Source organism: Notamacropus eugenii, chromosome 2 (genome assembly GCF_028372415.1).
Source record: "Notamacropus eugenii isolate mMacEug1 chromosome 2, mMacEug1.pri_v2, whole genome shotgun sequence".
NCBI lineage: Eukaryota > Metazoa > Chordata > Mammalia > Diprotodontia > Macropodidae > Notamacropus > Notamacropus eugenii.
In genome coordinates, this window is record NC_092873.1 from 438,764,141 (window position 1) to 438,788,358 (window position 24,218).

Sequence of the window (24,218 nt, forward strand, 5' to 3'; positions counted from 1 at the left end):
ACCCTTCTAGCATCTTTGCCAAGAAAACCCCAAATGGGGTCACGAAGAGTCAGCAGCTACTGGACTACAACAATGCTGGGTGTATTTTGCATTCCTTTACTTAACGTGCATTATGTACATGCAATCTTCCCCATTAGAACATACGCTCCTTGAGGGCAAGGCTTTCTTTGCATATCTGTTGCTTGGTGCCTTGACCAGCACACAGAAAGAGCTTGTCAAATACTTAATGCATTTAAATGTACATGTGTGCTATCAGCTTACTAGATGATAAGGCCAAGAAGGTAAGGATTATTTCATTTCTGTCTTTATATTCCCAGGGTCTAATAACTTGCCCTGCCCATGATAAGTGCTTACTGAATATTTACTGAACTTAATTCTTGAGTGATACAAGACAGAATGTGATCCAGGCAAAGGGCTAGTTTGGACAAAATCACTTCATTTGTCTATTTTCACATCTGTCAAGAGAGGGGCTTCTGATTCTCAGTCCAGAGTTGTTTCTTTATTGGATGATGCTGCTTTTTAGGGCTGGACTTTCCAAGAGGGCAAAGGAGGTCAACAGCCCACAGGCCTGGATAATAACTGATAAACTGAATTTTTTTAGGAATGGGACCATAGCAGACAGAACCTCCAGAAAATCTCTGTGGGCTTCCATGTCAGGGAACTTAGCCCATCCCAACTTTGTTACTTGTTTGTTACTTTGTTACTTGTGTATGTGGCCACTTTACCTCTCCGAGCCTTAATTTCCTCATCTGTAAAATGGGGACAATAACTCTTGAACCACTTACTTCACAGGGTTGTTATGAACATCAAAGAAGGCGATGGATGTAACGTGCTTTGAAAACCACAAAGCTTCATAAAAATGCTATTGTTATTTCATAGCTTATTTGAGCTACTATTATATCAGATTCTTAAATCTGTCCAGCCCCGTCTTCATAAACACAAACACATGTAGTTCAACACAAAGAGACCCAGACACATACATGCAAACCACAGGCATGCAAACCAAAGGCAGACCCATGTATATGAGCTCAAATTCCTCAGGGCAATCAGAGAGGGCCTTTGTGTATACACTGCAGAACCACACTTGCCTTTTGGGACTCACCTTTTAGCCGCCTCCACCTGTCACATGGCTAATGCCTTGCATGATCTACCCAGGATGCTTCACTTCCATGACATCCTCAGACCTCCTTATCTTGATCTGACCACAGATGACCCGAACCCATGGCAATGCTCGGTTTTTACAGCAATGCCCCCATGCTTTGACCAGTGTCATTCCATTGGGGGTGCCATCTAAAGAAGTACCTCTGTTCTCCACACTAGTCTACTACCTCCAGCTCTTTGGATGCTACAACTGTGAGGAGCAGTGAGGGATGCCTGGCTGCCTCCCTCTTCCCCTCCCTGGTAACCATCAGAAAACGCTGCCAAGAGCCCTGCAACTCCAGTGGCCCTGAAATGTATCATTGAGATGTTTAAAATAGATTCCAGGGTGACAGGAATTAAGCTGGAGTTGCTGGCATCCCCTGGCAGTTTCCCTGAGGTTTGGCTGGAGGAAAAGTGGGCTGTCAGGCTAGCTGTATGCCAGTGGGCCCAGCCCCAGAGGCCTGGGGCTTGCTAGAGCCAGGGCTGAGCCCAGAGCAGAACAAGCGGGAATGTAGAACAGCACCCTACAAGCTTGTGTAGATGTTCCAGAGCCTGGACACTCTCCGTTTTCTTTCCTCTCCCATTAGTTCTACCCACAATTTCCTACAGTCTTCCACCTGTATTCCCCAACCTCCCAAAAGACTAGGATGCCCATCCTGGGCAAGTCATCTCACCTTCTGAGGATCAGTTTCCTCACCTGGGAAATGAAGGGGGTTGCCTAGATGGCTATGGTTTCATAGCCCAACCCCCTCATTTTCCAGATTAAGAAACTGAGGCCCAATGAGATAAAAGACTTACCTAAGGTCATATTAGAATTTGAACCCAGATCCTCTGAATTCAGAGGCAGGGCTTGTTTCTTTGCATCATGGTGCTCCTCCCTTATAAACTGCTTTCAGAGAAGCCATCTATGCACATTTAAAGTCTCCAGCTCCGGGACTGGTGCTGCTGCTTCTTTCTGCTCAGCCAACTTAAACACTCCTTTCTTCCCACACCCCCCCATAGCCCATTGATACCTAGAGATCATTTCTCTAACTGCAGCAGTCACATCCTTAGCATACAGCCCTGCCCCAACTCATCCATATTAGTAGAAACTAGACCCCCAGCAGGGAGATACAAACATCGCTCTAGGCATTTTCCCAGCATGAACCTCCATTCCTGCTGCTCCACAGTGAAGTCCAGGTCCTGCTTGGATGAATGAGCTAAAAGAGAACTTAGGGGTCCCTGGTCTTCTCCCTTTTGGCAGGAGGCCCCAGCCCCAGAAGCAGCTGCACTAGGGAGGTGGGGGTGGGGCTGGCTCCACTTTCTAGGGTCAGCCTCATACTTCAGCTGGGGGCTCCAACCTTAGCCAGCCCACAAGGCCTGTCCCTGGCCCCCTGGTCCTTCCTGTGCAGGAGAGGGAAGCCTATAGGCTCAGGACATCAAACACGCCTGGGTAATGCAAACAGGGTGTTGGTGGTGGTGGTGGGGGAGGTCAGCCAGAGCAAATGAGAAACATGTGGCATCTATTTCCCCTTCCCTTGCTCTTTCCCTCCCTCAGTTCCTCTCTCTCTCTCAAGCTCATTCATGGTCTGGAGGCACAAGGATAGGCCTGGGAAGGAGATGAGGAGGAGGCTCACTTGTGCTGGGCTGAGCATCCTTGGCAGGCACTGCACTACTCTGTATGTTGGTGGGAGATGAGCTGCTCTGGGGACAAGCTGGGACAGACAGAGGTCCACAAGGTGGATGGCTCTTCTTTTCACCAGGGTTACTAGGAATTAGAAATTGTCATTACTTCTTCCAGGACTGTTGCTAGATTCTCCAGTGATGGATCAAGATCTTCAGGTGGGCAACTGATGGGCTTCTTTTCAAAGGAAAACATAAAGGAAGAAATAATGGGGTCCTTAAAAGAGAGGCATTGAGGTTCAGGGAAAAGAGAAGGCATGGGTTCTGATCACAAACCTACTACCTATGTGACATTTGGCAAATCAGTTAATCTCTCGGACTCTCAGTTAACATATCTATAAAATGGGGGTGGGGTGGGGTTGGACTAGGTCATCTCTGAAGTCCCTTCCTGCTCATAAGAGTTCTCTTGATATGTTTTAAGGATTGTTATCTTTGTTTTCTGTGGCTTCAGGGAGCAGAACTGGAACTGGTAGGTGGGATTTGCAATGAAACAGATTTTAACACAATATAATGAAGAATTTTCTAACAATTAAAGCTGTCCTCTAATGGAATGGGGAGTCATTTGGTAGGGATGATGGAACTGGCAGGTAGAGGGTGGGGTGAGAGTGGGGCAGGATTTTTGTATAGGAGATGGTCCAGGTGAATATGATTCTAGGAAACTCCAAGGACAAGCAGGAGGTGTGTGTGTGTGTGCGTGTGTGTGTGTGTATACATGCCTCTCCCTCTTCAGTTACAGCTAGGAGAGTACTGCAGTACGCTGCGGTGGTAGGGGAATCAGGGAAGCCAGTCCAAGTAGCAGTCCCGACCCTTACAGCCAGGCCCAGATTAGAAAAGATTTAGGCTTATTTTCAGTCTCATTCTATTCCTTTAACTCCCCCCACCTCAAGAAATCATTATATCCTGAGGCCAGTAGAATGGGTGTGTGTGTGGGAGGGTCAATTTCTGTTTGAGGCTTTGGGAAATAAATATAAGTATTTGGCACCCAAGGAATTCCACGTGAGCTGGATAGGAGTGGTTGTGGTGGGGGGATTTACTGCAGGAGTTCTCTTTTCTTTGAATGCCAGGCTGGCATGGAGCCCAGATCCATGCTGCTAGGGCCCAAAATAGCAAATATGGGAGGTGGGCAAGTATGTCCCTGTTGCCCTCCCCCACTCAGGGTTGAAGCACCAAAGAGGATGGAGAATAATTTCTTCAAGACTGGTAACCACAGCCCTACCCTAAACTGGAGTAAGTAGTCAGGTGGGCCCTGGACATAATGGCTAGCAACTCAATTTGATCACCTCTTTTGCCCAGTTTTAGAACCCAGAGTTTAAAAATTGGGCCAATGGTATAATGTCAAGGACTCGTGAAGGGCATTTCCCAGGGCCTGTTTACACTGCAGAGGAAATGCCCTACCTCTCCCTACTCTTTTCCCCCTTACCACCTTCCTCAACACCCTTCCCTCATCTACACAAAACTTGGTGAAACACAGAAGTTTTATGTATTTCTGCCTCTCCTCTCTACCTTCTCCTAGGAGAAAGGATAATCTCATGGCCTGCTTATTCATTCATTCAAAAAAGATCATTAAGTACCTACCATGTACATATACATGCTAAGTCCAATGCTCAGATACTCATGGTACAACGGAAAGAATACTGGATTTAGAATCAAAAGCCCTGGGATCTAATCTGGGCTCTGCTACTTATTACCTGTGTGATCATGGGCAGATTACTTAACCTCTCTGGGGCTGTTTCCCTTCCAATTCTAAATTCTATGATCTTATGAATTTCTCTCCAAATAATATCTAAACCATAGCAGGATTACAGAACTAGATTAGCCTGGAGGTAGACCAATCTCTCCCTACAGCTTCTCTAGGCACGATATTGGCCAAAGGGATGAATCAGATAAAGGACATCCTGCCCACTGTCATCCTGAGCTATGTTGAATGCAGGGCTTTTGAGAAGACATAAGTTATAGAGAGCTAATAAAAGGATCATGAGGAACGTATTCCTCAACATTCACCCCAAGGTAGGTGCTAAAATAGTGTTGATTTCCTTTTAAAAATGATTCTTTGGAGTAGCTTCATAAGTGCTTCATGCTTTGGAAACCTTCAAGGGCTATCACAATGTAAGTTGTTATTACTGTGCCACCACCGCACCTCTCCACACCTCATCCATTAGCTACTGGGTCCTAGAGAAACAGATTTATTCAAGGTCACACAGCAAGTCTAAAGACAGAGTTTCAGCAATTCCTGTCCAAGGTTCCATGTAGTACTCCAACTCACCAGACAAATCAAAGGTGGCCTCACTTACAAGAATGACAGAGATAGAACTAAATTCGTCCAGGACTCTTGGGTCTGAGGGTCATCATCTGTCAAATCAGGTTGTACAAATTACTTATTTTCTTCCTAGGGCTGAGAGGCCAGGCAGAGTGGCCCAGTGGAAAGAATGCTGGATTTGGAATTAGGAAGAGCTGGGATCTAATCCTGGCTTTGCGCCTTGTGTATCCTTGGACAAGTCACAGGTCACAAGACTTGCCTAGAGCACTGAGGTGGTAAATGACTTGCTCAGGGTCACATACTATGTCCATTTGAAACAGTACTTGAGCCATGGCATCCTGAATCTGAGGCCAGCTCTCTATCCACTAGGCCACACTGTTGGTTGGTTAAAAGTCATCAATAAGCATTTATTAAGCACCTATTACGTGCCAGTTACTTCGGTAAGCACTGGAGATACAAAGAAAGACAAAACAACCCCTCTCTCCACAAAAAAATCCAATAACACCCGAATTAAAAGAAAAAAAAACAAAAAAAACCTAATCCCTGTTTTCAAGCTTAGAAACACAAAAATTAACCTTTCTGAAGTTCTTTCTCCTTTCATTGACCCAAGATATCTCAAAGTAAATTTTCCTTGGTATGCAAAATGAAAATGACTTTTTAAAGACCTTAGAAATGATCTTCAAACCCAGAGAGATATGGCCACATTATTCAATGAATGGATTTTGACCTGGGTGCCTGACTACAAAGATGTTGCCATGGCAACCCTAAACCCACAAGGTCCTTCTTGTTAGGGAATGGTTCTGGATGTTCAACTTCCTGGATGTCCACACTTGGAACTTGAGTCACCCTCAGCTTTCCCATTTGCTCAGTATGCCTAGAGGTGGAATGTGTAGTGAGGTATAAGGAACTGAACTTGCTTTGGCTCTAAACATTAAGGTAGGAAAAACATTATGTCACACTATCAATATCATTAATATTTAACCATCATTTATTAATAGTCAATATATGTCTCCACTTTCTTTTCCGTAGAATTTGGGGTACTTTTCAGGCCTTTGTTCCCGCTCTATGAAGGGAGGAAAGAGAGAGAGAGAGAGAGAGAGAGAGAGAGAGAGAGAGAGAGAGAGAGAGAGAGAGAGAGAGAGAGAGAGAATGGGAGGGGCTTTTCCTAATTTGCAGATAACTAAGCTAGGTCACACAGTATGTTGGCATAGGGGATTTTGTCTTTTGCCTTGTCTTAGACCAGGCCTCAGTGCTCCCATCTCTTTCCTGGAACCATGAAACCTCATGAATCAAAAAAATTGTTGGGGTGGGGTAGTTTCTGTGGCCCCTCACTCTATTTCCCAACTTCAAATTTCCCAGGATTTTTCCCAGTGCTGGATTGCTAACAATTTGGCTGATTTCAAGGTGACTGAGGGAGTAATCCTTTACGCATCTGGGCCCCAGCTGATTCCTGGGAAGAGAGTGATCAGATTTCAGCCCCACTTTTCCCTTTCATTCCAGAAAGCCTCTCACTTGGTGCCTGCTGTCCTAGTAACCCACTCCAGACCTTATTACTTGGCTGCTGTCAGGTTCTTGGCCTGAGAACTCAACCTTGGCTTTTTAGGAGGAGAGAAATAATAACCAACTTCATAAGCGCTGGACCCTGGACCCTGAACTTCTCACCGTAGCCTCAATAGGCTCTTCTGTAGGGCTTCTTCTTCGACTCCTATATTACCTTTATGGGATACAGGCTGGTCCCTAATTGCAGCCTGCAGTCTCTCCTTTTCTTCCTCCTTCTACAATAGAGGACGTGAAGCACTGCTTCTGGGACACTGGCTTCCCATACCCGCAAACTCCTTGCTCTTATCTCAGCTTCAGAGCCTGCCATTACCCTGCAGTTACTCCTTAGCATCCTAATAGAATATTCTCTTATTCTGACTGGGAACAATAAATGATTACTTTTCTCCTCTTCACTCATTCATTTATTAATTCATTCACTCATTCATTCATTCCTTACTATGTGCTAGGTGCTGTCCATGCAAAGACAAGAGTGATGTACTCCCTACGGTCAAGGAACTCACAAGGGAGAAAACATGTATATGAGTAAATAAATACAAAACGTAATCAAAGTAATTTGGGGGTGGGTGACTACTAGCAAATGGGAAAATCAGAAATGACCTCTAGTAAATGGTAGTACACCTACGCTGAGCCTAGGACAAAGTTAGGATGAGCCAGAGTTCTGCTCCCCAGGAGGGGCACTTTCCTGTTAACAAATTCAGCACCTCCCCCACCCCTGCCCTAGGGGGTTGGAGGTCGGGGTGGGGAGCTGACAGTTGCTTGGGTAAATCTAAGCTTCTCTGCCCCAACTACCTTTGTTTTTGTAGGTTCCATTCTCATGCCTTCCAAAATCTAGTCTGCAAAGAATTCTAGAGCAGGAGGCAGATCTGGGCTCTCTTGGTTCTGCTGGGTGATCTTGGGCATCACTTAACCCCCTAGCTCTCAGTTTTGAAAAAGGAGAACAAAGAATATATTCCTTCCCTCACAGGGCTATTGTGAGAAATATATGAGATGATGCATTTAGTTATGCTCTGATAACCTAAAAGGGCTATCCAGATGTACAGGTGTGCATCTCCTCTTTCTCCTCCCTCTTATTTCTAGGTACCTTTCCAAGCTTAATCCATTTTTGAATGGTATTACCAGTTGCTTTCCCCCATCACAGAAATTGAATGTGCTTCAGTTCTGGCAGTGGGAGATGGGGGATATCCTGGAGACCTGTCCTCTTGGTCAATTATTTTTTGGGGGGAGAATACAGATTTGAGGCCAGATCTGTTGAGTCATCACATTAGCCAGTAATAAGGGGTAGGTGGGGGAGGGCTAGCTCATCTCACCAGTCATCTAGTAGTTCTCAGCAATGCCTGCTGTAGCTCCATCCCTTACTTTCTCTTGGCACCTGCAGATGTGCCAATACCATACCTAAAAGGGCAGGAAACCACTCCCCCTTGCCACTGTTCTGCAGATACCTCTGCCCAGTGCCTTCTCTGAATCTGTATGATTAGGACTCAGGCCATTAGCCAATTAGTCCTTGTCTTTCTCTAACATGAGCATTGTGAGCAGCAGGTGGAAAGGTCACTAAAAGGAACAGGGTGGCTCGTGTCCATCTCTAATACTCCCCTTATTCTTAGATAGTCTCTTCTTGTTCAAAAGTCACATGAGGAGATGCCCAGAAGTCACTGAATTCATCCCTCTTGTCTCTGGGCAGGTGATTCCCTGACTTAGCCGGCAAGTGGATTACCTTAAGGAGCTGCAAGGGAGTGGGGTGAAATCCAAATTCCCCCTTCTCCAGGCAGAATCCCCTCCCTATTCCTGCTCCTTCCCTGTCACTCAGATAGCAACCCATGCTTAGTCCTTCCCCTTTACGCAGAAGTATGGGCACACCCCCTCCCTTCCCCGCCAGTCCCCCACCCTCGGGAAATCAGCACCCAGTACCAAGATAAGTCTCTTTGCAATGAAGTAAGACCTGACCTCCAAGAATGTCTTGCTGTTCCTTCTAAAGTACCCTCTCTCATGCCCAGGCCTCACTCACCCTTTCTCCATATGGGGTGCTTTGCCATACACACCTGACCCCCAAGTTCTATCCCTGACTCCCATTCCGCAAGAATTATCTCCCCCCCTCCCCAAGCAAAGTGTTTTAGGTTTTTAAAAATTGACACTTTGGGCTCCGAGAACAATAGAGCCTATCTCTTCTTTCTTTGCCAAAGAAAGCATTGTTCTAAGCCATCAGGGGCTGTGTCCACACTCCCTCCTTCGTGCCTGCTTCCTTGTTTTCTTTAAAGGCCAAACTCCTGGGCAAAGGAGGAAAAAGCTCCATTGAAAATCTTGGCCCCTTCACCAACCTTAAAGAAAATAGGACTAGGAATGAGAGGTGGAGAATTAAGTCCACATCAGCAGAGCTTATCACTTGGAGTCGGAGCCCAACTCCCAGTGACATGGAAATTACACTAGCTTACACTAGATGCCTGCAGGAGGAAGTAGGGAATCTCCCCCACCCCTTCCAAAACACAGCCACTCCCTGTCTCACCTCTCCAGATTCCTCTTTCCCTTAGGCTCCCACTGTTCTCTTCCTCTAAGCCCCAAATCTCACTTCTCAGGGAAGTCGGAGTTCCTCTGGGTCAGGCTCCAGTCCCATTAACACAGATGGGGAGGGGTGTCATGTCAACATTGCACATCGGGCACCAGAAGCCCCCCTATACCCACCCCTGATGGAGCACCCCTACCAAACCTACCTTGGGATACCCTTGGGGATTGTAGGGGGCTGCAGCCTCCCTCATTCCCCAAAACTTCGAGATACAACTCTCCAACTCGGCAAAGGGAACGGTAAGGCAGTAGGGGTTGGGAGAGAGGGAGACAAGGCACTCACCCAACATTTGGCTGAAAAGCAGCTGCTCCAGGTCCCCCAGCACAGTCACTACAAGCTCGGGATCTACCTTGAGGAAGGCTCGCTCCTCCTGGCCCTTGCCAGCGGGTGCTGGTGGTGTCCCCTTCTGCCCCTTGGCCTTGCTGGACAGAAGCTCGTCATCGGACTTGCTGTCATCGCTGACACCCGCCTCAGGGGCCTTGCTGAGGGGCTTCACCTCAGCGTAGGGACCCCGGGGGATTCGACTCGGCTTGCCCAGGCCCGGGGCCAGCGGGGCCAACGGGGGCTTGGCTACCCCACCGGAGGTCATCTTGGCCTGAAACAGTGAATGTTCCGATTTGGAGAGCGTCTTGGACATGAGGGGCGCCTCCCGGCCCTTGGGCCCCCCCTTGCCGAAGCCCTTGGGAGTCTTGGCCATGTCGTCGCTCCACTGGGGCTCATAGAGCTGCATCTTCTTCTCCGAGTCCGTCAGGAAAGAGAGGTTGGTGAGGGACTTCTGCTTGCGGAGGTTGGAAGCCGGCGGCGGCGGAGGCCGGCTGTCCACGCTGCCAGACTTGAAGACCTTCAGCTCTCCGGCGCTGGCCTTTGCCACCCCGCTGCCGGGAGGCTTGGCCCGCTTGGGCATCATGCTCTTGCCCTCGCCTGCCTTCTTGCCAAAGCCTCTGAGTTCTTCCGAGCCCTCGCCGCCGCTCAGTTCCACATCGGGTTGCAGGCTCTTGAGGGAGGTGCCCAGCATCCTGCCCGCCAGGAACGCATTGAAGATTCGGGCGTCTGGAATCACGAAGGGAGAAGAGGAGGAGGAATGGAAGGAGAAGGAATAAGAAGAGAAAGGGGGAGAAGAGAGAGGAGGGAGGGAAAGAACCAAGGGGCGCCGAGGAGGAGGAGAGAAAAGAAGAAAAAGGAAAGGAGGAAGGGGGAATGTGGAGGAAGAGGAGGCGAAGGGAGGAAAGAAAAAACGGGGTGAAAGGAGAGAGAGAGCAGAAAAGAAGGCGGGAGAAAGAGAGAAAGGGTGGGGAAGAGAAAGGGAGAAACAAAAATAAAAATAAATCAAAAGATGGATGGAAGAGATGCCCAGCCCTTCGGGCACTCCGAATTGCTGCCGCAGCAGACAGGCGCACGGCGAGGACTGGGCTTTTGAAGCCTGGCCGCGACCGAGGCTGGCTCTCCCAGAGGCTGCTGTTCCGTGCGCTCCCTCACACCCGGGGCCAGCGCCCTCCCTCTGCTCGCCTCTGCTGCCGCGGGGAGAGATGCTCAGGGCTCAGCGCTGAGGAAGAGGGGAGGGGATTTAAAAAAAAAAAGACGAAAGGGAGGGAGGTAAGAGTGAGCGCGAGAGGGCGAGCGAGCTAGCTAGCAAGAGAGAAATCTATTTCTGGCCCGGGGAGGGGGAGGTGTCTGGGAGCTGGGAGCCCGAGGGGCGGGGTAGGAGCGGGGAGGTGGTCGATAAGGGATCGGAACATTTTTTCTCACCGTTCAGCAGCCGAGAGACAGAAGCGGGCACTGGAAGGCCGGCCGAGGCTATGTCCTGCAGCTGCAGGGCACGCAGCCTCCCCCAGCCCCGTATTTTGGCTGAGTCTGTCTGCAGGAGGCAGGGAGATTGGGGGAGGGCGTCTAGGGGGCAAGGAGGGGGCGGTGAAAAATGGGATCTGGGTTCTGGTAGGTTGGGGAGAATCCAGGGGCAATAGGGTGAGAGAGGGGGGTTTATAACCAGGAAGATGGTTTTCCCCATCTGCTGGCCTTCCTCCCTCCAGACCCCTGCAGAGGATTCCTCTAAAAGCCACAAAGGGGTTTGGGTCAGTTCTGGGCATTGTTGCCACGTGCCCTCACTCTCATTCCCAGGCTAACTGCTATACCTAGGCTTTCTTACTGGGTGTGTCTTGTCTGGAAAGTCACCTCCACAGGGAAGGGGAGAAGGGTGGTTAGGAGAGAGAGCCCAAGTGTAGTTCAGTCTAGTGACTGCTTCACCCCAAGGAGTCAGCTGAACTGGGTAGTGGTGGGAGGTGAGAACAGGTGGATGGCGGAGAACCCAATGTCCAGACAAGGAAATTAGATTGGGAGGGGTGTGTGTTAAGATCTAGGGGGTCTTCAGGGAAGCAGCATCCAAGAGAGCACTGGTTCTGGAGCCAAAGGTTCTCAGTTTTAGTCAGGCTCTGGATGCCTCTTATGTGATCCTCAGCAATTCACTTGCCTTTTCTAGGTCTCAGTTTCTTGATTTGTAAAATGGGAATCATCATACTTGCCCTGCTGATCTCACAGGGTTGTTGTAAGGAAGGTAAGCTATTCTTATAAGGTGAGGAAGAACCAGGACTTTGTGCCCAACTTATGTTCAGGTCACAGATGTGAACCAGTCTGGATTTTGGCGGCCGTGTGGGAAGGTGGTTCAAGAGGAGATGAAGAGGAACAAGTGGCCAGCAAGAGTGTACCCTGTGTCCACAAGGGAGGCAGGTTAAAGAAACACATCAAGAGACTCAATTTCATTTCCCCTCCTCCCACACATGGCTCTGAGATGAGTGAATACCAGGGCTCTAGAGAGAATTGGGGTTGGAGAGGTAGAGGTGGTAAGAGATGATTCATTGCTTTGCCAACAGTGGTTGTAAAGTCTGTTCTTTTCTTGTTAGTCATTCAGTAAACATTTATTATGTGCCTACTATGTGCCAGCCACAGCGCTATGCTCTGGGTCCTCAGACACTACTCTCTAAGGTCACGAAGTCTGAAAAAATTACTTAACCTTTTTGGGCCTCAGTTAATTCATCTATAAAATGAGAAACCTAGATGACCTCTAAAGCCCTTTCTGGTTCTAAATATGGGATTCTCTGCATCATCTGAGCTAAAAGAGATCTCAGTTGTTATTTGGTTCCATATGTACCCCGAAAGGGAATCCTTTCAACACCTTCCAACCTCCACTTGAACATTCTCTAGTGATGGGGAGCTCACTCTTCATCAAGGAAGGCTGTTCCCCCTTTGTACAAGGGTTAGGAAGGCTTTATTTACATATAGCTGAAATCTGTCTCTGTAATTCCCACCTATCATGCCTTCTGGATCCAAGCAGAAAGGCTCTAATTTTTTTTTTATCAAAAAATTAAATATTTAGTTAGAAGATTATTTTCAAGAATGGGTTTCTTTTGGTCCTGCCAGAAGCAGAAGGGAAGGGCAAGGGTGAGTCAGAGGTTACTGATAGCTTGGAGCACAAGCAAGTAATAAAATCAGGAAGACTTCTTGGAAGAAATAGCTTTCAGTTACAACGCAATGGAGAAGAGCTATAGGACATGGCAGGCAGAAGAAGGTGGTAGCTTATTCTACCTTCCATGTAAAAACACAACAGACAATAGATCGGGCCTAGAGAGGGCAGATGGGACAAAAGATACTGAAAGCAGAGTAGAACAGAAAAGGGGTTGGCTGGGATTTGGCAAGAGATGAGCTCAAGGAGGGAGGGCCTGGTTTAGTTCTGTGTTTGTCATGTGTTAAGGCAGCACAGGACAGAGTGCCAAGCTCATGGCTCAGAGGCACAAAGATCTGCAGTTGGGAGGGACCTTTGAGGTTGTTTTCAATGCCCTTGTTTTACAGAGGAGTGAACTGAAGCTCAGAGATAGTCACTTGCCCAAAACTATAGTCCTAGTCTGTCTGTCTGTCTGTTAATAAACATTTATTACTCATCTGCTATGTGCTAAGGATACAAAAAGAGGCAAAAAAGAATCTCTGCCTTCAAAGAGCTCACCATCATATGGGGGAGATATCAAGCAAATAGAGATGCACAAACAAGCTGGATACAGGATAACAGGAAAAAAATTAAGACAGAAAGCACTAGAATTAAGAGGGGCTAGGAAAGGCTTCCTATAGAGGATGAGATTTTAATTGGGACTTCAAGGAAATCAGCAGGCAGAGATGAAGAGGGAGAGTATTCCAGGCTTGGAGGAGAGTCAGGGAAAATTCCCAGAGCCTAGTGATGGGGTGTCTTGTTTATAGAATAGCAAGGAAGCCAGTATCCCTGGATTGAAGAGTATGTGGTGGAGAGTAAGGAGGTAGAAGGGGGCTAGGTTACGAAACATCACACAAAGGATTCTGCATTTGATCCTGAAGGCAATAGGGAACCACTGGAGTTTATTGTATTGGGGGTGTGTGTGACATGGTTAGACCTGCCGTTTAGGAAAATCATGTTGGTGGCTGAATGGAGGATGGAATGGAGTGAGGAGAGACTTGAGGCAGGCAGACCCACTGGCAGTTCTGTTGTTGTTCTTCTGTCATGTGCGACTCTTGGTGACTCCGTGTGGGGTTTTCTTGGCAAAGATACTGGAGTAGTTTGCTATTTCCATTTCATTTTACAGATGAGGAAACTGAGGTACACAGGGTTAAGTGACTTGTCCAGGATCACACAGCTAATGAGTGTCTGAAGCTGGATTTCTACTCAGGAAGATGAGTCTTTCTGACCCCAGACTCTGCACTCTATCCACCGCTCCACCTAGCTGCCAGGGCCTGCACCAGGGTGGTGGCTGAGTCAGAGGAAAGAAGGGGGAGTATTTGGGAGATACCGACAAGGTAAAATTAACAGACCTTGGCAACAGATTGGATATGAGGGGTAAGAGATAGTGAGGCATTGACAAATGTACCTAGGTTTCGAGACTGAGGGAATGGGAAGATGGTGTTACCTTCTAAGTAGTGAAAGTAGGAGGTTGAGAGGGTTTAGGGGAAAAGTTAATCAATTTGGTTTTGGACATGTTGAGTCAAAAATGTCTACTGTAAATCCAGGTGATGTGAGATTAGAGATCAACAAGAGAGATTAGGGCAGGGTGGGTAGATTTGAAAATTGTCAGTAATGGTAATGGTAATTATTATATCCATGAGAGCTGATGAGATCATCAAGTGAAGGAATACAGAGAGAGAAGAGAAGAGGGCCTAGGACAGAACCCTGTGGGACATGTATAATTATATCATGTGATCTGGATGAGGATTTGTCAAAGGAGACTAAGGGATGGTCCCATAATTAGATGTAGAATTGGGATTTGAACTCAGGTCTTCTGACTCCAAATACTCTTCAAAAACTCTTCCTTTCCCACTGTTTCATGATGCTGCATGGATGTGGGGGGTTAGGAAGAAGTAAGATTTCCAGTTTATTGAATGGGCTTAGCAGATGGCTGGGACTTCCTAAAATTTGACCCTAGAGAAGGCCAGACCAAGGGACCAGATTCCATGTGGGAACTTGCCTCTCTCTAAGATGGTGTTTTCACACATGAACAAGACTTCAGAACTCAAGACATTGAATATGTGCTCGTCATCTTGAATACTATCCCAAGTATTAACCATGAAAATGAGTGAACAGGGGAGGGCTAATAAGGAAACAGAAAACTGTGCAGTGCCTAGATGTTACTCAAATTTTCCCACTTGGCCCCACAAACAGTAAGTACAGAAAGCAAAACTACAAGGAAGAGGAAAGAGGATCAGAGAGGGATGGTGTAGTACTGCTGATCCAGCAAGGAAGGGTCAGGTCTTGGGGACTGACTGTTGAAAAGGAGAGGAGAGGGAGGAGTCAAAGACAAAGTCTCACTTTCTTCATCTGTATAAAACAGGGAGGATGATACTTCATAGGGTTATTGTGAGGTAAAGTCATATAAATGTAAATATTATTTCATTTTTGTGAACCTGATCTTAAATTAGTAAAACTATTTCCATTACACCTTCTACCTTGAGTGACACAAAGCTGTGAGGAAAACTCAGGTGTGTTGAGATCAGCTCCTACCCAATTGTTAAATTTTCATGGTGAGCATTTATATGTCAAAAATTGTCAAATGCTACAGATTGGGGCCTGGATTATGGTTCTGTTGATTGTCTAGATTTAATAAAGTGATGGAGAAAATTTTAATAAGGTATATTAAGCTTTAAAGTATGGCATGCGTACATTTTTATTTCAGAGAGTTGATTGTTAAACATTCACCAGTACAACATTGGTAAAGGGCATCATTTATAGAATCTGAATGTTAAACATTGGAAAAGGGCATCATAGAATAACAGAATCTAAGTGTTAGACATGGAAGGGATTTGAGGAATCATTTAATCTAACCACCTCATTTTACAGATGAGGAAACCAAGGCTCAGAAAGGCTGACTGAATAAGATCGCATGTTTGAGAATGGCAAACTCCATATGAAAACTCAAATTTCTTTTCTTCCGGGTTTTTGGTTTCTGTGGTCAGACCACAGCTGAGGCATTCTGTTCAATTCTGGGCACCATATTTATGAAGGGTAGTGATGAACTGGAGAGCATCTATTCTAGAAGATGATTACTAGGATGATGACTGGTCTTGAGGTCATGCCATGGGCTGATTGAAGGGATCAGGGATGTTTAGCTTGGAGAAAAGAAGACTTAGAAGACATGATGGCTATCTTCAAGTATTTATAGAAAGAACATGAGGGAGGGGTTACCCTTACACTGTGTGGCCCTGGAGGACAGAGCTAGGAGCAAGGAGTGGAAGTTATGAAGAGACAATTTTAAGTTTATCGTAATGAAATGCAGCTGGTAAAAAATAGCATGGGCTACCTCTGGAGTTGGTGGATCTCTCCTCCACCCCCATGTCAGAGGTCTTCCAACAAAGGCTGGATGATCATTTCTCACCAGTGGGCAAGAAGAGATTCTTGTTCAGGTGTGTGTTGGATTTGATGACCTCTGAGGTTTCTGCTGATTTGAGGTTCTGTGATACTGAGACTGATCTAGAAGGACTTCTCTGAGGTGGGCAATCCCAGGAGAGAGTAAGGAAGTAAGGGGGACACAGCGCTTCAGGGCCACAGACATTTTGGGCTTGCAGTCTTAGGGTTCCTCTCTTTTACAGTGTCCCTCTTCACCTTATAGACAACTAGGAGTTAAATCTCAACCTATCAAAAGTCTTCATGATGGTAGAACCTGACAAAGAACATTTCATTTACTCCTCAGCTTCCATACAAAACTACACCTCAGCTCAGCCAGGTAGGGTTGCCTCCTATTTTGAAATTTTTATAAGCAATAAGGATTAGAGGTTTTCCTTGGTCATATTTTAGAATTAACCAAGGTTATGGAAGTTCTTGCTGTAGTCTAACCTAAATCTCTTCAATCCCTTTCTTACTGAGATCACAGAGGAGATGGAGAGAAAAGTTAATCACTTTCTGAGACTGTTTCTCTCTTCTGTGTTTACTTTTGTCCTTCATTTTTGGAGTCATGTTTATGGTCTAGGCCAGGGATGGGAAACTTGCAGCCTCAAGGCCACATGTGGCTTTCTAGGCCCTTGAGTGTGGTCTTTTGACTGAGTCCAAGTTTTATAGAACAGATCCTATTATTAAAGGGATTTGTTCTGCGAAGTTTGGATTCAGTCAAAAGGTTGCACTTGAGGACCTAGAGGGTCACATGTGGCCTTGAGACCGCAGGTTCCCCAACCCTCTCTAAGCCAAGGGGGTCGACGGGAGTGTCATCTCTCCTTTGGACTATAACATCCTCTCTCTTGACTCATTGCCGTCAGACTGGCCCCTTTCTCCAGTGAGTCCTCGGCTCAGCTACTAAATTTCTCCCCAGTTGTCCTCCCTGCCTTGCCCCAGTCAGCTCTTTTCTTTGGCTATGCAGTCCCTGTGAAGGAACAGTGTGTCCTTTTGAACTTGTGGGGGTGTTAGAGGGATGTAGTGTAGTGTGTGTGCAGGGTGAAGGGTCCACTCATACTTAGGAGATCACAAAATGGAAACAGTGAACATGACGATTTCCTGGATTGTGAAAGCTGGGAATGGGGATAGGGTGGATGTTTGACTGGATTCCCAATCTTTGTTTTGCAACCCCTCTCAAGGAAAGGAAACAGTCTCCAAAATGTTGGCTACCCCAGCAGACTGAGTTGGCTCATTAGCTCCTTGCTGATCAGTTCCCCATTGGTGTTGGGCATGCTAGGACATTGGGGTGACTTGGACACACCAGACAGGATTCCTGCCCCCACAGAATTTGTGGTCTAGTGGGGCACACAAGACACATGTATATACATGTAGACACATGCATGTATATATACACACCATGCATGCACACGCAGTTATGATCATACGTGTGCCATGCATATGCCCAAAGGGACATAAATGATGGAAGTTATGTAAACAGTTCACTGACATGTATGAAGTGAAAAGAACTTGGGGACCCAAATCACCACACTGCATTGTCTCACTGCCCCAAGGACCCTGCCTTACTCCTTTTCTCTCATTCTCTTCACTCAATCACTTCCCAACACCAGGATCATTTCTGATCTAGAGGGTATCAGCTAACAAGCACATCTCAAAATAGACATTGTCTGTCATTTCTGAAACAGTCATTTACTTGCTAAGAACCATTGTGGTATTAGAAAGCACTGGATTGGAATCAGATGACCACGGTTCAAATCCTAGCTCTGCCCCTTAGCATCTGGGTGACCTTGGGCAAGTTACTCATTTGTGAAATGTAGAGGTCAGCCTTGATGACCTCTTAGCTCCCTTCCAGGTAAAACTATGATTCTGTGACCTTGAACAAGTCACTGAATTTCTCTGGCTTCTTCTTTACAGTCAGGAAGTTAGCCAGCCGAGAAGATTCCTGGGGCCTCTCCTGTTCTACAATCCTGATAACTCTGTATAATCTGAATATTCTAATGATGCCACTGAGGCCTAGAACATTGCATCTATAACATTTGACACTGAGGAACATCTTCTCCTGGATTCTATTTCCTCTCTATATTTTCATGACCCTGCTCCCTCCTGATTCATCTGCTGACTGTCTGACCCTCCCCTTTCCTTGGTCTTCATCCATGCTTTGTTAACTGTGGGAACCCTTTCCCTGGAAGACTCTGTCCTGGGCCCTCTTCTCTTTTCATTCTATACTGTCTCGTTTGGCAATCTTGATAATACCCATGGGTTAAATGACCATCTCTGTGCAGATGAGTCCCCCCTAAATCTATACCCCCAGTCCTAGTCTCGCTCTCCTGAGCTATGATCCTGTGTGACTAACTGCCTTGTAGACAAGCACTGTGCTAAGCGCTTCATAATGATTATTCCATTTGATCTTCACAACAACTCTGGGAGGTAGCTGCTATTATTGCCCTCATTTTACAGATGAGCAAACAGAAATTAAGTGACTCGACTGGTAAAAGTCTGAAGTCAGATTTGAACTCAGATTCTCCTGACTCCAGGCCTGGGGGGGTATTCTATAACCACTGCACCACTTAACTGAATGTCTAGTAGGCATCTCAAACTCAACGCCTCTAAAATAGGACTCATGATCTTTCCCGTTAAACCTTTACCTTTTCCAAACTTTATTATTACTGTTAGTTACTGAATTGAAGGGCATTCCCACCTTCCTGACTCCCCGGGCTCAGAACCTCAGCCTCATCTTTCCGTTCTCCCTCTTGTTCACACAACAGACTCATTTGTTGTCAAGTCTTGTCATCTCTACCTTCACCTCATCTCTCTTATCCATATCTCTTTTCCCTACTGAGACAGCCACTAATCTAGTTCAGCCTAGATTCAGACTACCCTTTGTCTGGACTCTTGAAATAATCTTGCCTCCAGTATCTCCCTACTCCCTGCCAAAGTGATTTTCCTGAAGCACAGGTCTGCCCATGTCATCTCCCTACATACACTTTTCAATCCAACCTAACTCAACTGTTTGCCATTCCTTGTACACCATACTCCTTATCCCACCTCCTCCCTTTAGCCTCGGCTCTCTTCCACACTTGGAAAGCTCTCTCCTTACTTCTGGCTTCCTTTAAATCTTAGCTCATATCCCACCTTCTACAAGATCCATCCAGCTGCTAATGCCTTCCCCTCTGAGATTCTCTCCCATCTTCTCTGGATATAACTTGTATATACCTAATCATTTATATGTAGTCCCCTCCATTAGAATGTGAGCTGCTTGAAGGCAGGGATAATTTTTGTGGGTTTTTGTTTTGTTTTGTTTTCCCATCACTTAGGAGAGTAGCTGGCACACAGTAATTGTTTAATAAATGTTTATTGAATGTGTGGGAGGAGTAGCCAGGGACATATTACTATGTCTTCATGATTGACTGGGGATGGTTGGGGATGGGATGACTTGGAATTTTGAAGTTATCAATGGACTAAAAAGGCAAAGAGCATGCTGGGGGAAATCAAGGCATCCCAGGGATTCCTTATTATTGGGAAAGGAAATGGCATCCCAGGAACGAGCAGGGAGCATGGGGAGGGGGGATCAGAGAGGAAAACAGAAACAAAGTGGCTTTGTAATAAGGGCAGGGGAAACCAGCCAGACTTGGGCCTATTTGTGAAGCTTGAGAAGCTTCCAGTTAGGTCCTGGACAGATAATGCTGTTAGCGCTCTGATTGTCTTCATACCTCCTGCACAGTTTGGGAATTTACTCTTTTCCTGTGTAAATAAACCCTTTCTAGATGAGGTCTCTGTTTCGGGGAAGGGGATATGGAGAAATGGGGTTAGAGGAGAGGGAGGCTGTGGGGACAGGAAGCATCTGGAATGGAGTTTAGGGGTACAGGACCGGGGAGCAGAGGCTTAAAACTGAGAGGCATTTGGCCTCTCTGCCTTGGTTTTCTCATCTAGAGAATCACAGCTTATTGGAGTTGAAAGAGACCATGAAACCTTTTTTGCAGATGAGGAAATTCAGACCCAGAGAGGTAAGTTCCATGGCTTGCCTGAGATCACACAGTGATGTATGAGCAGAACCCAGATGTCCTGCTTACTACTCCTGGGGCCCTTTCCACTCTGGGGATGATCATATCTGCCCTACTCACAGAGCTGTTATGAAGACCAACTGTGACAATGAATTGAAAATGTTTTAAAAATATTAAAGTACTATAGAAATGCTATTATTACTAAGCTGTAAAATTGTATAAATGATAATGATTAAGATTGGTCAGAGCTTTAATTCAGTAGTGGGAATCACTGGTCATGTTCTGCTCTTAGTCATGATCCGTTGTCTCCTTGGGAAGCCATGGACTGGGCAGGTTACTGTGGCCACCACAATGTGCTTTCCCTGACCCCCCTTTCATTTTCCTTTCATGACTTCTTTTGGATCAAACTCAAGGTCCTCTTTCTTGAAGGTGGTCAGCAGAATGCCCTTGAGGCTGGGTGCTGCAATGGAAATAGCAGTAGATTCTGAGGACAGAGAACCTGGCTATGGATATTAGATCTGCCACATACTATCGGGGAGAAGCTGTGAAAGTCACTTAATCTCCCTGACTCAGTTTCTTCATCTGTAAAATGAGGGTGTCGGACTAGATGAGCTCTAAAGTTGCTTCAGCTCCAAATTACACAGCATTACCCTTTTCCTCTCTTGTCTTCCTTTCTCCTCCTCTCTCTTCTCTTCCCCTTCTCCTCCTTTATCCTCTCCTTTCTTCTCTTCTCCTTTCTTCCTCCCCTCCTTCCTTCTTCTCTCCTTTCCTCCCCTCTCCTTTCATCCCATCTCCTTTCCTCTCTTATCCTTTCCTTCTCTCCTTCCTTCCCCACTCCTTACCTATCCTCTTCTCACCTTCCTTTCCCCTCTTCTCTTCTCCTCCCTTTCCTTCCCCATCCCCTTTCCTCTCTTCTCTCTTCTCCCTCTCTACTCCCTCCTCTCTATGACCTTCTCCCTCTAACTTTTCCTCTTCATCCTGCTAAGTCTTCTCCCAAGTTATGCCCTATTCCCAGGTCTTTCCCCTTCCTTCATTTTAACAACTCCTCAAATCCAAATTCCTCTAAAAAATTCTCCTGAACAAATTAAGACAGGTCACCACCTTCCACTCTGCCTTACCCTTAGACTTGTTCCTTATACAATGAAGACACCTGCCTACTGAGATATGCCTTGAATGTCCATTTTACTTATTTGTTCAATGCAGATTCATTTGCGTGTTCTTTGTGTCTCTGCTGGCACTAGCCAGAAATTCTGGAAGGACCCCAACAGTCTCACAGTGCTGCTCCTTTAAATATTCATCTCTGCATCTTGGAACTTTCAGACACTCCCTAAAGCGACCTCTCCCTTCTCTGGCTCTTTTTATATTCCTTTCACATCCCCTGAGTATCCCACCATCCTCCACTGCAGTGGGAGCTCTTGCTGCCGTGGCAACAGCCATCCCAGCATCAGTCAATAAAACCTGCTAGGGGTTGTGTGCAGAAAGCTTCCTAGAGCTATTACCCAAAAGAGAGGGACCGATCCCCTTACATCACATACCCTCCTGTACCCCTCCCATCTCTGGGCCCTCCCACTGCACACTCCTCTCTGCAGACCCAGCAGGACAGAAGGGGTTCATTGAAGAAAGATTCTGCAGCCATGGGGCAGACCATCTAATGGGGAGGGGGGATGCAGTGGAGGATGGCCACGTAGGTGATGTCAGTGACCATTATCTGAGGTAGCCAGATAATGCCTGGTTTTTCAGGAGGGAGGGGAAAGGGACTGGCCCCTTTGGGGTTTAGAAGCCCAACCCTCTCCTCCAAATAATGGCACTGTCACCCCACTCTCCTCCCACCCGGGGCATTGGCAGCTTCTGGAGAGGGACACTGGGAAGAGGGATTGTATCATGGGGAAATTGAAAACTCAATTAGCAATTAGAGGCTGAGGGGGAGTCTGGGCTCTCACTTTTCTCCTCTTATAGTCAAGAAACAGGGATGCAATGTGATTCATAGTCCTGAGCCCGTGACCTGGCAGTGACCATAGAGGTTTTCTAGTCCAGTCCCTTCATTTTATAGGTAAGGAAGCCGAGGGGTAAGTGGCCCATCCAAGGCTGCAAGACATGTTTGTACCAGAGCAACATAAGATTTTTAAGCTGGCAGGGATGTTAGAAGTTACCTAGTTAATATCTTCCTTTTCACAGAAGAAAAAACTGAGGCCTGCAGAGATACAGTGATTTGCTCAAGGTCTCACACATAGGAAGCAGCAGAGAAGACTCTGAATCAGACCCTAGTGACCTGTAGGGTGGGGGAAATCTCTGATTGTTCTGATGGGGTCTGGAAATGGGGTGGGAGTTGGAGGGGAGAGAGGAGGCTGGAACTAAGTGACCTTTCCCTCCCTGCTGATCTCGAGGGGTAAGAATGATAATAACTCATTTCTGTGAAATTGCACAGTTTATAAACTTCAGTAAAATGGAGAGAATAATATTTATACTACCTACTTCACAGGGTCATGGCGATGGATGTACTCTGAAGATCTTGTGGTGCTCTGCAAAGGTAAGCTGATATTATACTTACAAAGCACTTTTTTCCTCATAGCCACCCATTTTCAGTACCATTTTTCATGTGAGGGAACAAATTCAGAGATGCAAAGTGACAGGCAAGGTCAGAGAGCTAGCTAGTAGTGAGAGAGCCTAGTCTTGGACCTCTAGGCTGGTGTGCAGGGGTGTGTGGGTATTCTATGTCTGGAACGTGGTCCCTTCCCCCTCACCTTCTTTCAAAGCCCAGTTCACACAGCACATCCTCCACAAGGCCTTTCCTAATCCCCTCAGCCAGTAGTGCCTCCCTTTCCCCACTACCTTATATTGATCACCTGTATGAGAGAGCTGGCCTTGGAGCTGGGTTCAAGTCCCACTTCTGATACGTACAGGTTGTGTGACCTTGGACAAGTCACTTAACCAACCTCTCAAAGCTCTGTCTTCGAGACAAAACTGTCTAAGACTATAAGTTACTGACCTGCCTTGGTAGAGAGAGGTTCACCACCTGAGAATTCCAAATGCTGAGGAGATCTCAGATCTAGTCTCTATCTCTTTATTTTGTACGCATTTAGATGTGTGTGTGTGTGTGTGTGTGTATGTGTGTGTGTGTATGGTCTCTTCAAACAGAATGTCAGTTCTTGAAGAGCAGCCAATGTTTTATTTTTGTTTCAAATACTGAACCTAACACAGTGCCTGGCACACAGTAGGCACTTTAAAAAGCCTGTTAGTCGATTGACTCTGTGGCTAGAGTGCTGGACCTGAGTGTGAATTCTCTCTCAGACACTAGCAGTATAACTTCAGGCAAATGATTTTTCCTCTCTTAGTCTCAAATGAGGTAATACACATTGAAGCACTGTGTAAACCCTAAAGCACTATTTCAGCACCAGCTCTCTCCCCTCTTGCTACCTAATACCTCACCCCGCTTCAGTTTCCACAAGTTTATTAATAATAGTAGTTATAAAGAGAAACATTTTACAAATATTATTATCTCATTTTATCCTCACAATAATGCTATGAGAGAGATTCTGTTATTAGCCCCATTTCACAGATAAGGAAATTGAGGCAAAAAGGTAAGTGACTTACCTAGGGTCATACAGCTAGTAAACATTTGAGGACAGCTTTGAACTCAAGTCTTCATGACTCCTGGCTAAGCCCTCTTACTCACTGCACCACCTAGTTCTCTCCCTCTCCCGCCATTCCTTTCCCCTGTCTCCCTCCCCCTCTCCTTTCTCCTCTCCTCTCCTCTCCTCTTCTCTCCTCTCCTCTGCTCTGCTCTCTTTACTGTCACCAAGCCAAGGCCAGGCCAAACCATGTCCTTTCCCACTTTCAAAATTAAGTTCAGAATTTACCTCCTCCCAAAAGCTTTCCCTAATTCTATCCAGCATCATTTCAGCATCTGCAGATACAATTCATGAAACCCACATTTGGGTTTCTGTTTTCTGTGCCTGGGTTTGTGTGCTAAGCCTAGCAGATTGATGGGTTTCTGCTCCCCAAAAGCAGAGATCCTCTGTCCCTCAGTAGAATAGGAGCTCCCTGAGAGCAGAGGGTTTGGTCCCTTAACAGACTTGGTCCTGAGGTCAGGGTAAAGATCCCCTCCTGGTCAAAGAAGACACTAAAAAAACAAACAAACAAACAAACCAAAAAAATCCC

At 46.4% G+C, this 24,218-nt stretch overlaps 1 protein-coding gene across 6 annotated transcripts in view; it reads right to left on the reverse strand.

The window, feature by feature from the left end:
- NAV1 (neuron navigator 1) overlaps positions 1-24,218 on the reverse strand; it is a 343,043-nt gene that overhangs the window by 168,628 nt on the left and 150,197 nt on the right. For 5 of the 6 annotated variants that reach the window (XM_072648221.1, XM_072648220.1, XM_072648219.1 and 2 more), the window contains exon 4: positions 9,456-10,223. The exons of the other annotated variant lie outside the window; for it this stretch is intronic. In XM_072648221.1, the coding sequence (XP_072504322.1) occupies positions 9,456-10,223 (768 nt within the window). The remainder of the gene's footprint in view (positions 1-9,455; positions 10,224-24,218) is intronic. 6 annotated transcript variants of the gene reach the window in all.